Source organism: Rhinolophus sinicus, chromosome 1, assembly GCF_057876585.1.
Source record: "Rhinolophus sinicus isolate RSI-liver-muscle chromosome 1, RSI-T2T, whole genome shotgun sequence".
Lineage (NCBI taxonomy): Eukaryota > Metazoa > Chordata > Mammalia > Chiroptera > Rhinolophidae > Rhinolophus > Rhinolophus sinicus.
This window is the reverse complement of record NC_142501.1, coordinates 178,724,434-178,741,685: the sequence shown is the minus strand read 5'-3', so window position 1 is coordinate 178,741,685 and position 17,252 is coordinate 178,724,434. Positions and strand designations below refer to the sequence as shown.

General features: G+C 38.9%; 1 protein-coding gene across 1 annotated transcript in view; it reads right to left on the bottom strand.

Moving 5' to 3' along the window:
- DAPP1 (dual adaptor of phosphotyrosine and 3-phosphoinositides 1) overlaps window positions 1-16,999 on the bottom strand; it is a 49,477-nt gene extending 32,478 nt beyond the window's left edge. Inside the window, exon 1 of the mRNA XM_019757653.3 lies at window positions 16,774-16,999. Within this exon, the coding sequence (XP_019613212.2) occupies window positions 16,774-16,874 (101 nt within the window). The 5' untranslated portion in view covers window positions 16,875-16,999. The remainder of the gene's footprint in view (window positions 1-16,773) is intronic.
- Window positions 17,000-17,252: the final 253 nt, after the last annotated feature.

The window sequence follows — 17,252 nt, the reverse complement described above, 5'->3', positions numbered from 1 at the left end:
CGCTGGCATCCACTGTGACATCACCATGGTCGGAAATTTTAGCCTGATCATAAATAAAACGTAAACGGAAGACCATCTGTGGAAGGAAGTTTCTACATAGGTCTCCAAGCTATCGGTTTTCTAAATCTGCATTTCCTAATGTGTGTTTCTTTAGCATATTTCCTCTTTGGGGCAGAGATGCCTCCATCCTGTACTAGAAATGTATCTGCTAGCTGAAAGCGATGGCAATGAAAAACATTTTATAAGAAAATCCATTGAGTTATTTACCCACAAAGCAGCTTCATTCATTGAACTGATTCACAGACAAGTTCAAATCTTCTCAGTACAAAATGCTTCAAAAGGACTATTGGAATCTGAAACTAATATAATGTTTTGTGTCAGTTATACCTCAGCTTAAAAAAAAAGACAATTGGAGGAATTAAAAGTGAAGCTATAAAAAAGCTGCAGGCTTGGCTACAGCCCAAATTCCAATTCTTTTGATAGGTGAAATCTCCACAAGGTCACAAGTTCTTAACTACCTTTCACCAATAATTAATTTTTGAATGAACATTTCAGAATAAGATTCAGTTTGAGCCAATTGATCACATATTTGAAGCAACAAAATTTGATGAACAAAATTCTAATATGTAAAGGATTTGGACATTCTTCTGGACTCTTTTCAATGAGCTCTGAAGTCTGTTTTTAAAGTATTTACAAAATTCTTCTGATAATTACAGCTTGAAGGCAGTTTTTACTAAGAAATTTTTATGGTAATCTTCTAAATAATAGCTATATACCATAAACACATAAGAAATACTTGAGCATAAAGCAAGAACCATATTGTGCTCCAATTTGGAACATCTCAGTGAATGTTAATTTCTGGATGTCAGCTTGGTTGAGTCGATCTTGATGTCTGTTGGATTTTGAGGAGTCCTGGGCTTGGGTAAACCTAGGATAGGGCCTGCCACACAGCCACCTGCACTTCATGGTGTCTATGGGGCAGGGAGGAGCCTCATTCTCCAAATAGCTCTTACACAAATGCCTAAACTTCCTCTTCTCATTGAGTTAAGCATTTCTTTCCCAGAAACTTATGATGAGACTTCAGGGAAGTCACTAGAGATCCAAACAACATTACATATTCTTTGTAGGAATGTATCCACTTGTGTCCATGAAGAACTAAAGGTTGAAAATACAGTAGAGTGAAGTTGTCAGTGTCCCCACAATCAACCATCTCTACCTTCTATCATTCAGCTTTATAAATCTTTATTATTAAGCTTCAAATCTGTGCAAAGCATTGTGCAAGGCACTGTACGAGGCAGGTCAAAAGGGACAAAAATGGAAAAACCTCAGGCTGGGCTTCAGAAGGTCATTAATCTAGTCAGGAGCATGAGACAAATACTTTGCAAACTACATACCAAAGAGTGAAGCACCCTACTTCCTTCCAGGAGGAAAAATCAAGACAGTTCCCTGAATGAGCCAAGATCTAAGTAGGCCCTGAAGGACGCATACATTATTTTTTAAAGTGTGTATAATTTTTTTTCCCGATTATAAAGTATATGTAGTAAAAATTAAAATGTATACACATACAGAAGAGAAAGTAAAAGTCTTTCACAGGAGAGGAATTCTGTATTTCAAACAAACAGTCTTACTACCAATCAGAGAAATGCAAATTAAAACAACAATGTGCTATTTTCTCTATCCACCTGATTGGCTAAAAGAGTTAGACACTATTAAGTATTGGAGAATCTGCGGACAACGGATATTATCATCTACTGTTGGTAGGGGTATACGTTGAATTTAGCAGAGGTAGTGTAACTGAACGTGCACAGGTAACCAGCGATTCCACTTCTTGCATCTACCTACTGGAACACTCACACACAAGCAGAAGGAAAGATGCACAAAGGTGTTTGTGGCAGACACGTTTGGGAGAGTAACAATTTGGAGCCATTTTAAATATCCAGTGACAGTGAGACGATAAATAAAGTTGAGTGCTCATAAGATGAGATTCTGTGAAAAGTTAACCAAAAGTGTTTGAAAAGGTGTGAAGGCATTTTGGGTTGTCAAATGATGAGGTCAGGGAATTGGGCACTACCAGCATGTGGTGAGGGGGTACCAGGAATGCTTAACATCCTACAAAGAATGATACAGTTCTGAACAACCAAGAATTGTCCTTCTCAGAATGCCAACAGCACCCCTACTGAGAAACACTGAGGGTGTTGGATACACATATCAAAAGTTGATAGATCCGAAAACATACTGTTAAGTTAGAGGAACTAACTGCAGTATGATACCACTTAGTTTTTAAAAATCACCCCTTCTACCCCAAAACTGCACAACACATATATGTGTACATATAAAGATATGCAAACACGTGAAATAAAAGTCTGAAAAAAATATACACCAAACTCATAAGCATGGTTTCCTTAATGGAAGAAACCAGAGTTGAGGGTGTTGCTAAAGAAGATTTCAGTTCGATCAAATTTTCCTAATGTAGCTCTTCTAATGAAACCAGTAACAAAATAGATTAATGTATTTGTTGGGTAACTAAAATTTGAAAACAAGAAAAGTGTTAATTGCATCCTTAATCCAACTTCCAGAGATAACCCTGTTAATAATTTGCTTTATTTTTTTCATTTATTCAACTACAGTTTATTGAATGTTGGAATTGCCCCAGCACTTGGGTAAAGGAGAGAGGGGAAGGGAGGGAGGAGGAGGGAGGAGGAGAGAGAGAGAGAGAAGAAAAAAACAGGGCTACCGTGCGTGTGCGCAACGGTGACTTTTTTTCTATCTGAAGTCTGGTGGGATTTGGAGAAAGAATTGTTCAGGGAGCTATTCCATCGAAGGGAATAACCAGAGCAAAGGCCTAGAAACAAGAGAATGCCAGGTGTGTGTAGGATCAGAGCACTGCACAGTGGTGTGAGTAATTCAGGTGAGTGTGAAAGGGCAGTGATAAGGCCTGTTGACGTGAAGCCTGGAGACGGATGCTGTGTTGGGCGTGGCATGGGATCCCTACAGGTCCATGGCTGCTGTTATAGAGGGTTTTCCAGGCTCTTCTAATAGCTCATTGCATACAGTCCTAATCTCAAGGATCTAAATTTCCTGTAATTAGAACTGTGTTTAAAAATGTTTTATTTTGTTATTATGACTTTTAGGGAGAAGAATCAGATTTTAAGGGGCTTGAAGCTAGTAAAATTTGGAAGTCTCGTTAAGAAATTTAATAGAAAATTACAAAAAAATAAGAAAACCATAATAATTTAGAGTGAGAAATCACAAAAATTTACAAATCAAAACAGCTGACGAAAACCACACACATCACAAATCTGAGAAAAATAACTTACGTTCATTTATTGTTTAACACACCCTATATTTTTCCCTTTGTATTTTTGGCTATATTGTCTTTGATTATCCCTTCATATAATAATAATTTTATATAATTTTCTAGAGTGAGAATAGGACAGTCATTCAGTCTTTCACCTGGAATATTTAAAAAAATTATTGACAGTGTAGAAAAGTTATTTTCAGCTTTATTGGTAATGGAGTTTTTAAGATTGTTGGCAAATTTGGGGTCTTCCATCAAGTTTCTCTCAAATATGAGCTGTAAGATTCCAGGGTATTTTAAATGTTCGTGTACAGGGACTAATATTAAATACCCTTCGAGGCGACAAGATTTATTAACTACATCGCCAGGGTCTGTGCCAGGGAGGGGCCTTGATGATGAAACGTAATTGTCTTCACAGTAAACTCACCTCTGATGATTATAAAAATCATATATGCTTTTTATTTTTTAATTAAATAATTTAAAATGTTTAACTTAATAAATAAAAGCCACACATAATCCCCCATCACAACCATCAGCTTGGTTTATAATTCTTTTAATTTTTCTACAGCATGTGAATAAAATCTAAACCCTGACATGACCCTTATCCAAATGTTTCCTACATACTGGTAATGACGGGGACTCACTACTTGATAGGTCAACTCATTCCGTATTTCCATGATTGATGCCAGAAAACTCTTGTCTGCACTGAATTGCTATTTCCTGCTTTCAACTGGTGGTCGAAGACTACTTCCTAGAGTTAAACTTAAAAAAACATAAAATGATACTTAAATAAATAGTTGAAAGCATTTAGAATGTACTCTCTTCTCTTTCCATTATCTTCAACTTCTCCTTTTGTGACAGGCTTTCAGTCCCCTTATCACCCAGAAGCCTTATTTCCTTTGAATACTTTCCAAATTTTTATCTATTTTAACACTAAGGTCCAACGTGCAGACTAAAGCCTCACAGGTCTCCCTTGTTCTAGCTGCTGGGTACACATTAAAGCAACCCAAGACTGCATTAGTTTACTGACAGTTCCATCATGCCACTGATTCACACTAGACTGACTGTTGATGAAATCTCCCAAGTAACTCGTTTTTCTCTGCTGCTCCAGCCAGTCTCCCCAGCTGCATTACGGCGATGGTTTTAGAATTATGTACAAAAAGAAACCTTTTTACTGCTGGGTAATGCCAAGTGAAAAGAAATGCTAATAAGCAGCTATGTCTGTGAGAATTTGGGGGAGGAGAGGCCACTCCTTTGTCTCCAGTCATTTCCTCATCTATCCATTCCTCAGACTTATGCTTGTTAGCAATGTGACCCCATTCAAGTAGCAACCTCAGTTTTCTCATCTGTCAAGGTGACTAATAATAATACCTAGGAAGGAAAACCGCGTATTTTCATATGTTGGAACACAGTCTTCTTTTATAAACTTTTTACATGATTCTTTAACTTTTGCAGAAGAGAACAAGATGTAAGATTAGCTAATTATACATTTTATGAATATGCCAGACATTGTACTAGGTACTGGGAATAGTCTGGAATAAGGTTCATTTTCTTAAAACTTAAAAAAAAAAAAATCTTTTAGTCTCATTTTCCCTGTAGAAATAAAAAAGAACAAGAAACTACTATTTATAACAATACAGTCAAAGCAATGTTATATTCTCCTTTCCCCCCAAGGCCCACACATTGCCATTATTATGTCTCAAGGCCAACAGAGGCAACAGAGCAGAGACTCCTCAAGCTTCAAAAGAATATTTGCACTGGGTTTTTGAGACTATCAAACCCAGCAGTTGACCTTGAAGGAAACAGTGGTATTATCCCTTCCATGATACAGTAACAAATTAGGAAACACCCACCCACTAAAGAATTTTCATAGCTGCCTCTCAGTAAAGTACAGGAAATAAGCTCAACCACAGTGAAGGCAAAGTTATATCCAGAAAGCTGGTCCCCAAATTCAGCCTCTTCTCCTTTCTTTCCAGTGCCCCTTCATGCTAGAACCTTCTGGGAAATTGCCCCAGCATATTGGAACCTTCATAGATTCTTATTCCATTGAGTTTTACTGTCTTAATTTGCTGATATAAGTTTATATCTCATTTTGCACTGTACTTTAAAGGAGAGGCCTTTAAACTTTTTGAATTGTCTCATAGTATACAATACATTTTTTCTCTCTCTGTCTCTCTTTCTCTCTATGTATATAAATACACACACACACACACACACACACACACACACACACACACACAATCTATATTACAAACACACACAAAAAGCCAAAAAGTGTTTCCCCGGAAGTAAGACCTAACCAGACCATCAGCTCTAATGCGTCTTTTGGAGCAAAAATTAATATAAGATCCAGTCTTATTTTAATATAATGTGAGACTGGGAATATAATATAATATAATATAATATAATATAATATAATATAATATAATATAATATAATATAATATAATATAATACCAGGTCTTATATCAATTTTTGCTCCAAAAGATGCATGAGAGCTGATGGTCTGGCTAGGTCTTATTTCCAGGGAAACACGTTATAGGAAACAACACTACTCTATATGTTACCTACTAATTTCTTTTCTATTTTTTTTACAAATATTGATTGTGACTCACTAAATTGGCTTTAAGAACAGTAATGGGTTGTACCTGGTGTTTAAAAACAATGCGAAGTCTAGCTGCTCAGTGTCCTGAGATATTGTTAACAATTTGCATTCTCAGGTCCCCTGCTACACCTGCCGAGTTATAATCTGTATTTGTCAACAGCCTCATGTGATTGATCTGCAGTTTAGAGCTTCAGAAGCATGGAGGTGAAGGACTCTTGGTCTTAAGAAATTTAATTAATTTCAATAACCCTGATGGTGTGAGTTCACAGTGCATGGTATCTGAAGAAGAGGACAAAGAGGGCAAAGCAAAGTACTAAGTGGCTCTGCAGTACCAATGGGGAGGAAAAGAGAAGGATTTGCAGTCTAAGAGTGTCAGAAAATGCCCCAACAGTTGCCATCTTAGTGATATGCACAGTAAATGGTACAGAAGGGGACCTCACAGAGGGCCAGGATGATCAGGTTAAGTTTCATGGAGGAGGAAAATCACGCATTGGAGCTTGAAGAATATATATAGGATTCATTAGGTAGTGAGAGAAAAAGGCATTCCATCAGGAGCCATGGCATAAGCGAAGACACTGAGGCTGACATATGCATGGCATATTCAGGAAATAGAATGCTCATCTGGAACAGAGGGTCTATGACAAGGAGTAATGCAAAATGATGCTTGAAGAACAGTGCATGTTGAAACATGAGCTATGCATCCATTTAGATTATGTATGTATTGGTGAGAAAATTTCTTAGTAACCCATGTCTACAAATGATTCATGTATTTAATGACATATTTCTCTCCTTTCTGGCAAAAGGAAGTAACATAGAACCTGTAACATAGATTCCGTCCCATTAGAATTATAAAGAGGACACACATTTCAACCCAAAGCAAGAACAGAAGCTCCTGATTGTGTGAACACAGCTAAAAGGCCCTGGAGTTGAAGCCAACAAAAGCATTCTTCTCTAGATAATTTTCTCTTTTTCTTCATTTTTAAAATTATTCTTCATTTTGCATGACGCTGACACACTTTCTGAACTCTGTAGACCCAAGATGACAAATACATAGCATATGCGTATGATGCCACTCTCCTTTTCTAAGGCCATGAATAAAGCTCATTGATCTGTCTTCTTTCTTGCTAAGCCTATACTCAGCCTCAGAATCCTTCTGAACACAGTGGTGATTGAACATAAGATGAATCTATTAGGCAATCCCAAGCTAAGGAATGTTAAATTGGGTTAATCTGTCCTTGAGTCATTCCATGGGATTGCTTAACTGCTGATTTCCTTCATGTTCATTGGCTTATAAAGTTGGTGCTAGATTCTTTGATTTTGTGAAAAATAAAATTTTTGGCCCTCTATGCCAACAAAAGTCATGGATGTTACATTTTCTTCAAGAGTTGTCAGTGCTGCAATTTGCGTTAGAGTCAGGCTGTGATGTATCTAAGATAAGACGGTGTTGTTCCTACATGCACATTAAGTCCCATATTTACAAATGTGGGCTTATCTTTCCATTGATCATAGCGGTGGACCCTGCCCAAGTAGAGAGAAACAAGCAAAGGCTTTGCATAAAGTTTTGAAAGTCCTGCTGAGGCCTCAGGCAGGCATAGTGTGATACATAGGGGAAGCTGAAAGACAGACTCACCACAGTCTTTCCAATAGAGGTTTCTGTGATGAAACCAGCCTGTCTGTGACTTTTCATATTGCCATTCTAAATTCCCACATTTTTATGTGCTAATAGCAGAGCAAAATGGTGAGGCCAGCAGCTCCAGGCTTGAGGAATAATACCTGAGTGATGACAGAGGCAGGATAGTGAGTATCTGGTCAAACAATGAACTAAAGGTGAGCCCCAAGTTTGTTTGTTTGTTTGGTAGGAGTCAAGGCTCAGCGAAAAGGAAACAGGACTGAAAGAAAGAAGAGAATATTGTGGGAGTTAGATACCAGGATAAACCTGTTCTTGAAGGAGTCTGAGGAATGATGCAAGAAGTTCTGAAAGATGGAAACACACACACACACACACACAAAGAGGGAGAGACAGAGAGAGAGACTCAGAGACTCAGAGACATAAAATGGTACAGTCAGAGACACAAAAGTTAAGAGCTGTAGACAGAAAGAACAACAGAGACCAAAACTTGGAGACAGAAAAAGGCATACCAGCACACACAGATAGCCAGACAGTGACAGGAACACAGATACAGACCCAAACAGAGTGGTCCAGGAGACAGAGGAAGAAGCCAAAGAGAGAGAAGAACATAGATGCATAAAGAGAAACCCAAAGAGCCTGACTCAGAGGTAGATCAACACATTCAGGGTTGTCAGAGACTTGGAGAGATGGAGGGGCAGAGCCACTGACTGGAGGGAGGACGGGTAAGTTGCATCTCATTCTAGCAGAGGTCCTGTAGAGTCCCCAGGTCAGCCTGCACCGTGTAGAAAAGGCTGCAAGACCCAAAGAGCATCACTACTGCCCCAGTGGTTGGGGCCAGGGAATATTTGATTTGGACTGGGACCCAAAGCTCAAAGACTGACTAGAAAAAAACATTTTGTGGATAAGAACTTGAGGAGGACTAGAATGGTTGCAAAGAGTCAAAACCAGAGGTTCTCTCAGGAGGGCTCATCTGAGTGGAATTAAACTTGACACTGCACTTACTCTGGGTACTCTTGCAGCCTATGCATCATAAAAGGCTGCTTCAGGGTAATTGTCTTCATACTGCAGTTGCCCCTGACGACTTACCATTGATGACTTACTATTGTGGGCTGGTTCAGGAGACAGAGTGGGCAACTTTCAGGAAGAGCTACAGCTACAGGAAAGAGCCCCAGACATTGGAGGATGTTAAAAAAAAAAAAAAAAAAAAAAAAAAAAAAATAAGCCCAGACAGATTCTTGTTTTATTACTTCTCTCCTCTCTATTCCATTATTTAGATGATGCCTCCAAATAACATCATGTTTTCCCACCAATAAAAATTTTTGAGTATAAGGGAACTGAGTGAATCACTATTGGTGTAGTGCAGGGCTGAAGTCAGGAGCCTTGAGTTCTGGTCTTGGTTTTGACCTAACTTTGGACAATTCAAACATTTACACATCTGCTCTTTGTCACGTGGTGGGCTTGGAAGGAGCAGATAAAGGTGAATAACCTACAGCCCGCCCTTCTCCTAAGGAGCTCACTGTCAAAGGGAGTTCATTGTACTTGGCCTAGAGCAGGTAGCCAAACCTCTTATTGCCTCAGTATTGACATCTGTAAAATTGTTCTAAGATTACTGAGGAATCAACCTAAAATGTAGACTCTACTGGTGGTGAGTCAGAACCATAGGAGCAGTCACATGACACCCAAGCAACTTTAGCAATATATAGTGATAAAGCAAACAAAGAATAAATTATAAGACATTTATAATATTAAAGTCTTCAAAATTTCTTTGGTGCCATTTTGGAAAACCATACAGAAGCATTCAATAACCATACAATAACATTCTTATTGGCATGCAAATCACTTACTGTGCTTAGCTCAGTGGAATTACTTGCTCCTACGCCTGTTCCTTCCTTGCTATTCCCAAGTCATCAGTCCAGTTTCTTATGCACCAATCTGTAAATTCCCTAACTAATTAGTTTTCTTTTCTCTGGAGCCATTGCCACGTATCATGCTCAACTACCAGCTTAATCTACCTAGAAACAAAACATAATGACCATGTAATTCCACATTCCTATAAACATTCAATGATTCCCTATTGTCAAATGGAGTTTGAACGAAGTCCAAACACCTAATCTATTTAAGACCTTCTGGACTTTGGACCCACTGAAATATCCAAACTTTAATATAGGAAAACAGACTGGCTCAGGAAAGACCAGATCCAGAACCTGCTTTGAGACAAACAAGGAAGCAGATGATCAGAAAATATCCTACCAGAAAGCAAGAGCAAAAATTATATATATGGTATGGCCATAATTCAGTGTGTGTGTGTGTGTGTGTGTGTGTGTGTGTGTGTGTGTGTGTGTGTGTGTTTACAGAAAAGGATTTCCAATAGATTGGAGAGAAGTTGAACAATGTGTCATTTTGGTTGATGGTACATGACAGACTTTTTTGGTGCTTTTCTTTATTTCCCAAACTTTCAATTATTAACACATACTACTATTATTTTCAACTATTTCTTATGAGTAATTTCAGATAATAGGAAAATAGAAAAAAACAGTACAAATAATACTCGCATTTAAATAGCATCCACATTTTAGGTAGAATAAATTTTAACCTTTTGTCACATTTTCTTTATATATTGTTGGATGAACTTTTTAAAAGTAAATTACAGACATCATGGCACTTGAACCCTAAGTAATTCAGCATGTGTTTCTAAAAATAATAACATTTTCTTACCTAACTATGCTTTTATCAAGACAGATTAAATTATTGCTCTTATGCTTTTTAAAATTCAAATATTTTTAAACAAAGAAGGTCTAACAACAGATAGGGGGGCAGGCACTAGTGGGCAGGGGGTCAGGGGGAACATGGCCACAGAGAATTAGGAGGCGAACAAGCAACAGAGTCAGACTCAGTTAAGACTGTGGTGGTTTCCGACAGGTCCGTATCAGGGAGTAGAAGCCAGAAGTGTGTGCGCTCAGAAAAGGAATTTATTCTCTAGGGGAGTCAGTGGGAGCAAGAAATTAACCCAGGCTTTAAAAAAAAAAGTGAAGGGCATGGTAAGGACACCAGAAACTAAAAGAAGAAAGCCAGGCGGAAGCTTTCCCATGGAATGTGGCTGAAGGTAGAGACTCTCAGAGGTCAAGACCAGAAGCAAACTGAACGCTGATTAACCACTGGGTCCCAGAGACTGGGAGGGTCTGAGTCCCCATGGGCTTTTGTTGTTTTCTGAATGCTCATGTGTCCTGCCACTTTCACCACTTGACTCATGCCATTTTCTCTTTAGAAAATGTCTTTTTTTCTGACTTCAACTGACCAAAATCCTATTGGTTCCAAGACCATCTTCTCCATGCCCAGTCATCACCCTCCGCCTGCAATGTGCTGTGCACTTTATCCAGATACCCTCAGCCCACTCTGCCCTGCGTTCTCCAACTATATGAATGTGTATTCTCTGTCCTCTATACTGTAAACTCCTAAGGGGACAGCCATTTCGTCTTAATTTTCGTATCCCCCACACTGCATAATGCCATAAACAACAGATGGATCTATGAATGAGTGGAAAAGTGAATGAATAAAACAAAGTGACCCCACAGAGTGTGGAGAATCTGTGGACAGATTTCCTCATGTAAGTAGAAGGAAGTCACCACCACCCAGAGAGGAACAGAAAACACAACAACTGAAGAGGAAATTCGCTTGAGTCAAATAGAGATCAAACTGTACGCTAGTTACATGTTCTCCTACAGCCACAAGAGACTCACCTTCCGTTTTTAGACTCCAAGACTACAAAATTGTGCACAGAAGACGAACCAGTGTTATTGCCCTACTTGCTATCACAGATCTGTAAACAGGTTCCTTTAAACCTTTGACTTTACTGTGCTTTTCTTAGCTTAGTCAATTTGTCTAGCTCCGAAAAATGAAATCTACACAAAATTCAATGAAGTTCTCATTAATTAGCATATTGTGCTGGTTTTGTGTCCATGTGCATTTGTAATATGTGAAGCATGTGAAATAATGTCTTTCATAATAAATTTATTGGTCATAGTAATCACAGAAATTTTCTTTTCCTCTCTCAGTTTATGCTAGCACTAATATATAGTGCCAATACAAGAAGAGAGAAGTTTGATGGAAATTGGGAAATTACATTAGTGGACAGTCACGTGGGCTCTGGAGGAAAACTGGATTAAAAGGTTTTTGAGCACGTCAGCTTGGGCATGTGATAAAAGCTCTGTCCTTCACTTTTTTTTCCTTTCAGTTTCATAACTATTTATTTATTTATTTATTTATCTATTTATTTATTTTATTAGCTTCAGGTGTACAAAACAATGTAACAGTTAGACATTTATACTCCTCACAAAGTGATAACCCTCTCCCCCAATCTGCTACCCCTCTGTCACCCTATATAGCTGTTACAGTTCCACTGACTCTATGCTCTATGCTGTACTCCACATCCCTTGATTATATATATATATTAAATTATAGTGACATTCAATATTATTCTGCTTCAGCTTCAGGGGTACAGCGCCGTGGTCAGGCATCTCCACCGTCCATGACAGTTTGGGGAATATAACCTGTCCTTCACTTTTTTTCATCTGTAAATGGGACTGACATTAGTAGGAGGACTACCTTGTAGTGATGTGTGAATTTAATAAGTCATATATGCAAAGGGCTTAAAATAGTGCCTGGCACATGGTGAGCATCCAGTAATTACTAATTGCCATGACGAGAACATATGTATACACCTTACTGAATCAGTGACAAGAACGTCAGCTTTGGGGCACTCCCATAGTCATGTCCCTCAGCTGCACCACTTATGTCAGTGACCTGGACAGTTCCCTTAACTTATTTGAAGTCACCCTCTGCATCTACGTGAATGGCATGGCACTGGCACAGAGTAGGGGTCAGTGCAGAATGACTATCACACAGGAAAGCATCCTGGTTTGGTGGAATAAACACAGCCTGGAGACCTAGATTCACTGGGACGTCAGGCAGCCTGGTTGCTCTGCTAATGAGCCTGCTTGTATTTAAAGCTGGAATACCAGTAGCTTTTGAATACCAGAGCTAGTGTGTGCAAAATGTCTGCCTCATCATACCAACTCATTTTGGTTACTATCACTTATTTCTTGGGTCAGCAAATCATCACCTGAGGGTTAGTTCTTGCCAGGACACGTGCTTTTGTATGGACTGAAAACCAAGAATTGTTTTATGTTTTTAAATGGGTGGTGGGAAAAAAAAGAATACTTTGTGACCCAGGATAATTATGTAAAATTCAAATCCCAGAAATAGCATTTTATTTGAACACCTTTACGGTCGTTGTTTCCGTGTTATCTCTGGCTGTTCTCACACAACGGCAGATGTCAGTCGTCTGGGCAGAGCTCATAAGGCTCGCAAAGCCTAAAATATTTATTACCTGGCTGTTTGCAAAAAAAAGTTTGCTGATCCCTGATCTATTCTAACCTTCTCTTAAATGTAAAGATTAAGGGGCAGAGAAATGAGAGAACTTTCTAATTATTTACTTAAATATCCAGAACTTAGAGTCTAGATTCTTGACACTGGCCAACGCAGCCAAACACCAACACTTTCTTATAACATTTGAGATTTGGGAAAGTATATTAAAAAAAGAATACTTATTGTATTTCTCACCTGAGGGAATATGTCTGACTAGATAATCTGAATATCTAATTTGAAAATATCCTAAAATATTTGTATTTCACAGTATCCCTTTTGTGTCTGCAGTTATACAGTTTATGAAGGCTTACCCCTTTATAAACTAGATAACTATACTGTTCCTACATTATCTCATGAGAGATTTTGTTATAGTCAAAGGATTTCTGGAATTGTAAATTATTAACTAGTTTGTTACTAGTTAATAGCAAACACTAGTTTGTTACTTAGGTGATGTCTCTAATATTCATTACTTTTTTCATTTCCTCATCACTTCATTTTGAAGGCAACAAAGAGCCTGACTGTTCCCAGCCTGCCTCTTGCTTCTCATGGGCCGTTCTCCACCCCCTGGCCTCTTCCTCCACCACTGTCGGGTCACGCCCAACCCCATACCACCAAGGTATCAGTGAAGCTGAGCGACAGTGCAGATGGTTTTGTCCCCTTGATGTTGGACACATTAATATATTTTAAATGAAAGAAAAGAAATATTTTTAGATTGACACTCTATAAATGAGACACAAATCCATCTGAGTTACTTGATTTAAGCTCTTCAGAAGGGAATAATAAGCCTGTGCTCTGAGCAAGTCATGTCTGTCCTAGACAGGCAAACAATGATTTGCTGCAGTTCAGGGTTAAATTTAGCGAGCTTACATATTCTAGAGTCTGAGGAAAAAATAGGGACAGAAGAACAAAAATGTATGCTATCGGTCTAACTTAACCACCACATTATCTGTTTATAGCTATCAAAAATACAAACATAAGAATCTGCCGAATCAAATAACCTATTAAAATAATTTAAAAATTAAGTCATTAAAACCAGCTGCTTTTTATCTACCAAGCACATTAAATCATTTTGTTTTGTATGGAGCTTTCTAAAAATTAAATTAACCAGAAGTTTTGGTACCTAACCAGTGACTTAAGGTTGGAGGAAAGTTTCATTTATATTCAGAATTCTGCCAGAGACAACAGGTCATTTTCAAGTTTTCTCAGCTATTACCTATAAAATGCGTATCATATATGTCCTGGGGGAGTAAGTACTGGCTCAAGCTGATTATTCAATTTTCAGGAATTTTGCAAGCTGATTGTTAAACTCTTGGCAGCTTGACATTGCCCATGGTAGGAGTATTTATATCAGGGAAACAGGCAGACTCCAGAAATCTGGGCTACCCCTCGCCCAGATGGTTTACCAGCACACCCTTGAGTGTGTTTAAATAAGCATGCTCCTGAGGATTCTTATCAAGGGAATGAAAATGTTCTAAAGTTGATTTATGGTGATGGTTGTACCACTCTTTAAAGTTACTAAAAATTATTGAATTATATACTCGAAATGAGGGAGTCTTATGATCTCTAAAATATACCTCAATACAATTTTCAACAAAGTGCTCCCAGACCACTTTGTTAACATTTATTAATGGCTTTCAGATTCAGGTACATACCCAATAAATGAAAAACAAAGCCACATGTACACAGCGCTTCTGGTGGATTTATATTCTATGCAGTGATTCTCAACCTTGGTCTCACTCTGGAATCACTTGGAAAGCTTAAAAAAAAAAAGCGCACCCCTAAGACGCTGATGTCATTTGTCTGGCCTTTGCCCTGTGTAGGAATATTTAAAAACTCCTTGGGTGGTTCTAGTGCATAGCCAAGGTTGAGCATCACAACTAGGAAGTAATTTCACCAGATAATTGTAGCTTCCTTTCCTTACAGAAACCATTCTCAAATGTTTAATAAATTCCCAGGCCTTCTGAAATAGAGAAGTCTGGACATAAAAACACCTGTTTTGGTTGTTTCTGGGTTGTATTGAACATCCATTCTTTGAACATGGAAGGGAAGACACAGAGTTGTTTCCTTGTGGGTTTCACCTGTAGTCGCTTCCTGCCACGGGCATTATGGTGGGGAGAAGGGATGTCATCTAGCTCATCTTGTCATTAGAGGGCCAATGTACTCAAACACAGAGTCTAGACCAGGGGCGTCCAAACTTTTTTCAACATTTTTCACCTAGGGCCATATGCGGTAAAATACACAAACAGCCGGGCTACTCACTCGCGGTGAAGTACGTATTGCCTCACCTGGTTTATTTAAGTAAACTAAATATGTTTTTGGAATTTGCTGCGGTCCAATAAAAAATGGATTGCGGGCCGCAGTTTGGACACCCCTGGTCTAGACTCAAGGATTGTTGAATTAAAGGACTGAAGTTGAATATCTCATTTGTCTCTCTTCTTCTTTGGGTCTTCCTACTGATCGTGGGGTAAGAATCTAGATCACGAAGCATGTAAAGAATTATAGTTTAATAATATATTAAGGTTCTAAGTGAGACCCAAGGGTTCAGCTTCAGTACCTGGACATTGTGACACCCGTTTTGGGTGCTCACAGGGACATTTAATTTCTTTGGGGATTCAATCTAAGAAGGATAGTGAATTTCCAAGAAAGGGAAGTTGCTTTCTAGAAAACTCTAACTGTAAGATCTAACTTACCTTCTGAAGGTAGTGTTTGATTCTGAGACCCCAAATTTAAAATCTAAAGACAGGACTTATTGAGAACCTTTACAATAATTCAACACAAAAGACACAATCTCCGCAGTCTTACTGCAGAGAGATTTCACCTAGTTTCAGTGTTTCTCTGGGTAAGAACACAGGCTTTGGCAGGTTGGAATCCCAGCTTTGTCATTTAATTGACCTGTGATGTGGGCAAGGTACTCAACCCCTCTGGTGCTCATTTTCTTCCTCTGTAAGATGGAGATGATGACAGTTCTTGTGTGATCGCACTGTTGTGAAGATTAGAGCTGTTTATTAAGACAAAAGGTGCTGGTGTACCTCTCGGGAAGCACAGGTGTCAAAACCAGCCTTGTCAGGATATTCCCAACGCTTCAGGGAAAAGGTTCAGTGTCCATAGGGAATTCCCTACCCCTCTCTTGTGTATATTTGTCTCTTTGATTAAATATCCTGATAAACTGTCTCATCTTGTCTCTTAAAAAAGGGGCTATGATGACTCCACCTACCCAAACTTACAACCTGTTTGAGGCAGAAATTGTGTCCTCTTTCTGACTTGTTAGTATTTAAAAGGCTCAACAGTGTCCCTGCAGATATGCATACACACAAGAGCTCACACATTCGATGTCAGGAGAAAGAAAGGAAATGGGACATTGCTGCAGATACTTCCTCATTCTTTCTCTTTTGAAAAAGTCCCTCTCCTATACAAGAGGGTAGGCTGTCTGTTTATCTTACAGTCAACAGCTTAGAGCTCAAAATTTTTAACAACAAGCACATTTATCCATAAACCAGATCAAAATCAAGAAGACCAAGCAACATCAACCCACACATCCCAATTCTGTCCCTAGTCTCAAAGAATGTCCAACATTTGATTTTAATCCCATTTCCTGCATCTACATGTTTTCACATCTAGAAAAATAATATATACTTTTACATTGCAATTGACTCCAAACAGAAAGACATCTGACAGACAGAAATGAATGACGTGGAAGGGAGAGAAGATTGGGGCATAGAGCGCTAATGGTAATCATTAATCAAAGTGAGCATTTGGTGAGAGCAGGGAGTTAATGTTTACCCAAGAAGCACTTTGAAGCGGGGATCAGTTCCCTTACCCCAATTCCTGGAGCAGCTCCGCTTCTCCATCCAATCTGCTCCACAGATCTGAAGGATCTTGGGTGCTCATCTTCCCTTCTAGAGACTCTGCTCTGCCCATTCGCACTCCTCACGTCTGCGAAGCCCCTGCCAGGTGCTATGGGGAAGAGGCAGAGAGACGGGCTCTGCTGTTCCTTACACTCCTCTGAGAGAGAAGCCAGCTGTGGCTGTGAGTCTCCAACCAGCAAGGAAGTGAAACTTGGTTACTCCTCCCACTGACACCAACCACCCTGGCCCCAAGGCATTTGCAGGAGTGTTCTGTCAGTCAGGAAGTATGCAAACTTAGGTAGCTACCTCTGAGGACACCCACACTTCATCACACAACTGGCAGTTTCTGTCAAAGGAAATAAAAATGACAGCACTCCAACTGGGATTGGACTATTAATTCAAATTCTTTTCTTGAGATCAGATCACAGTTTCTCCGTAGTGCTATTAGCCT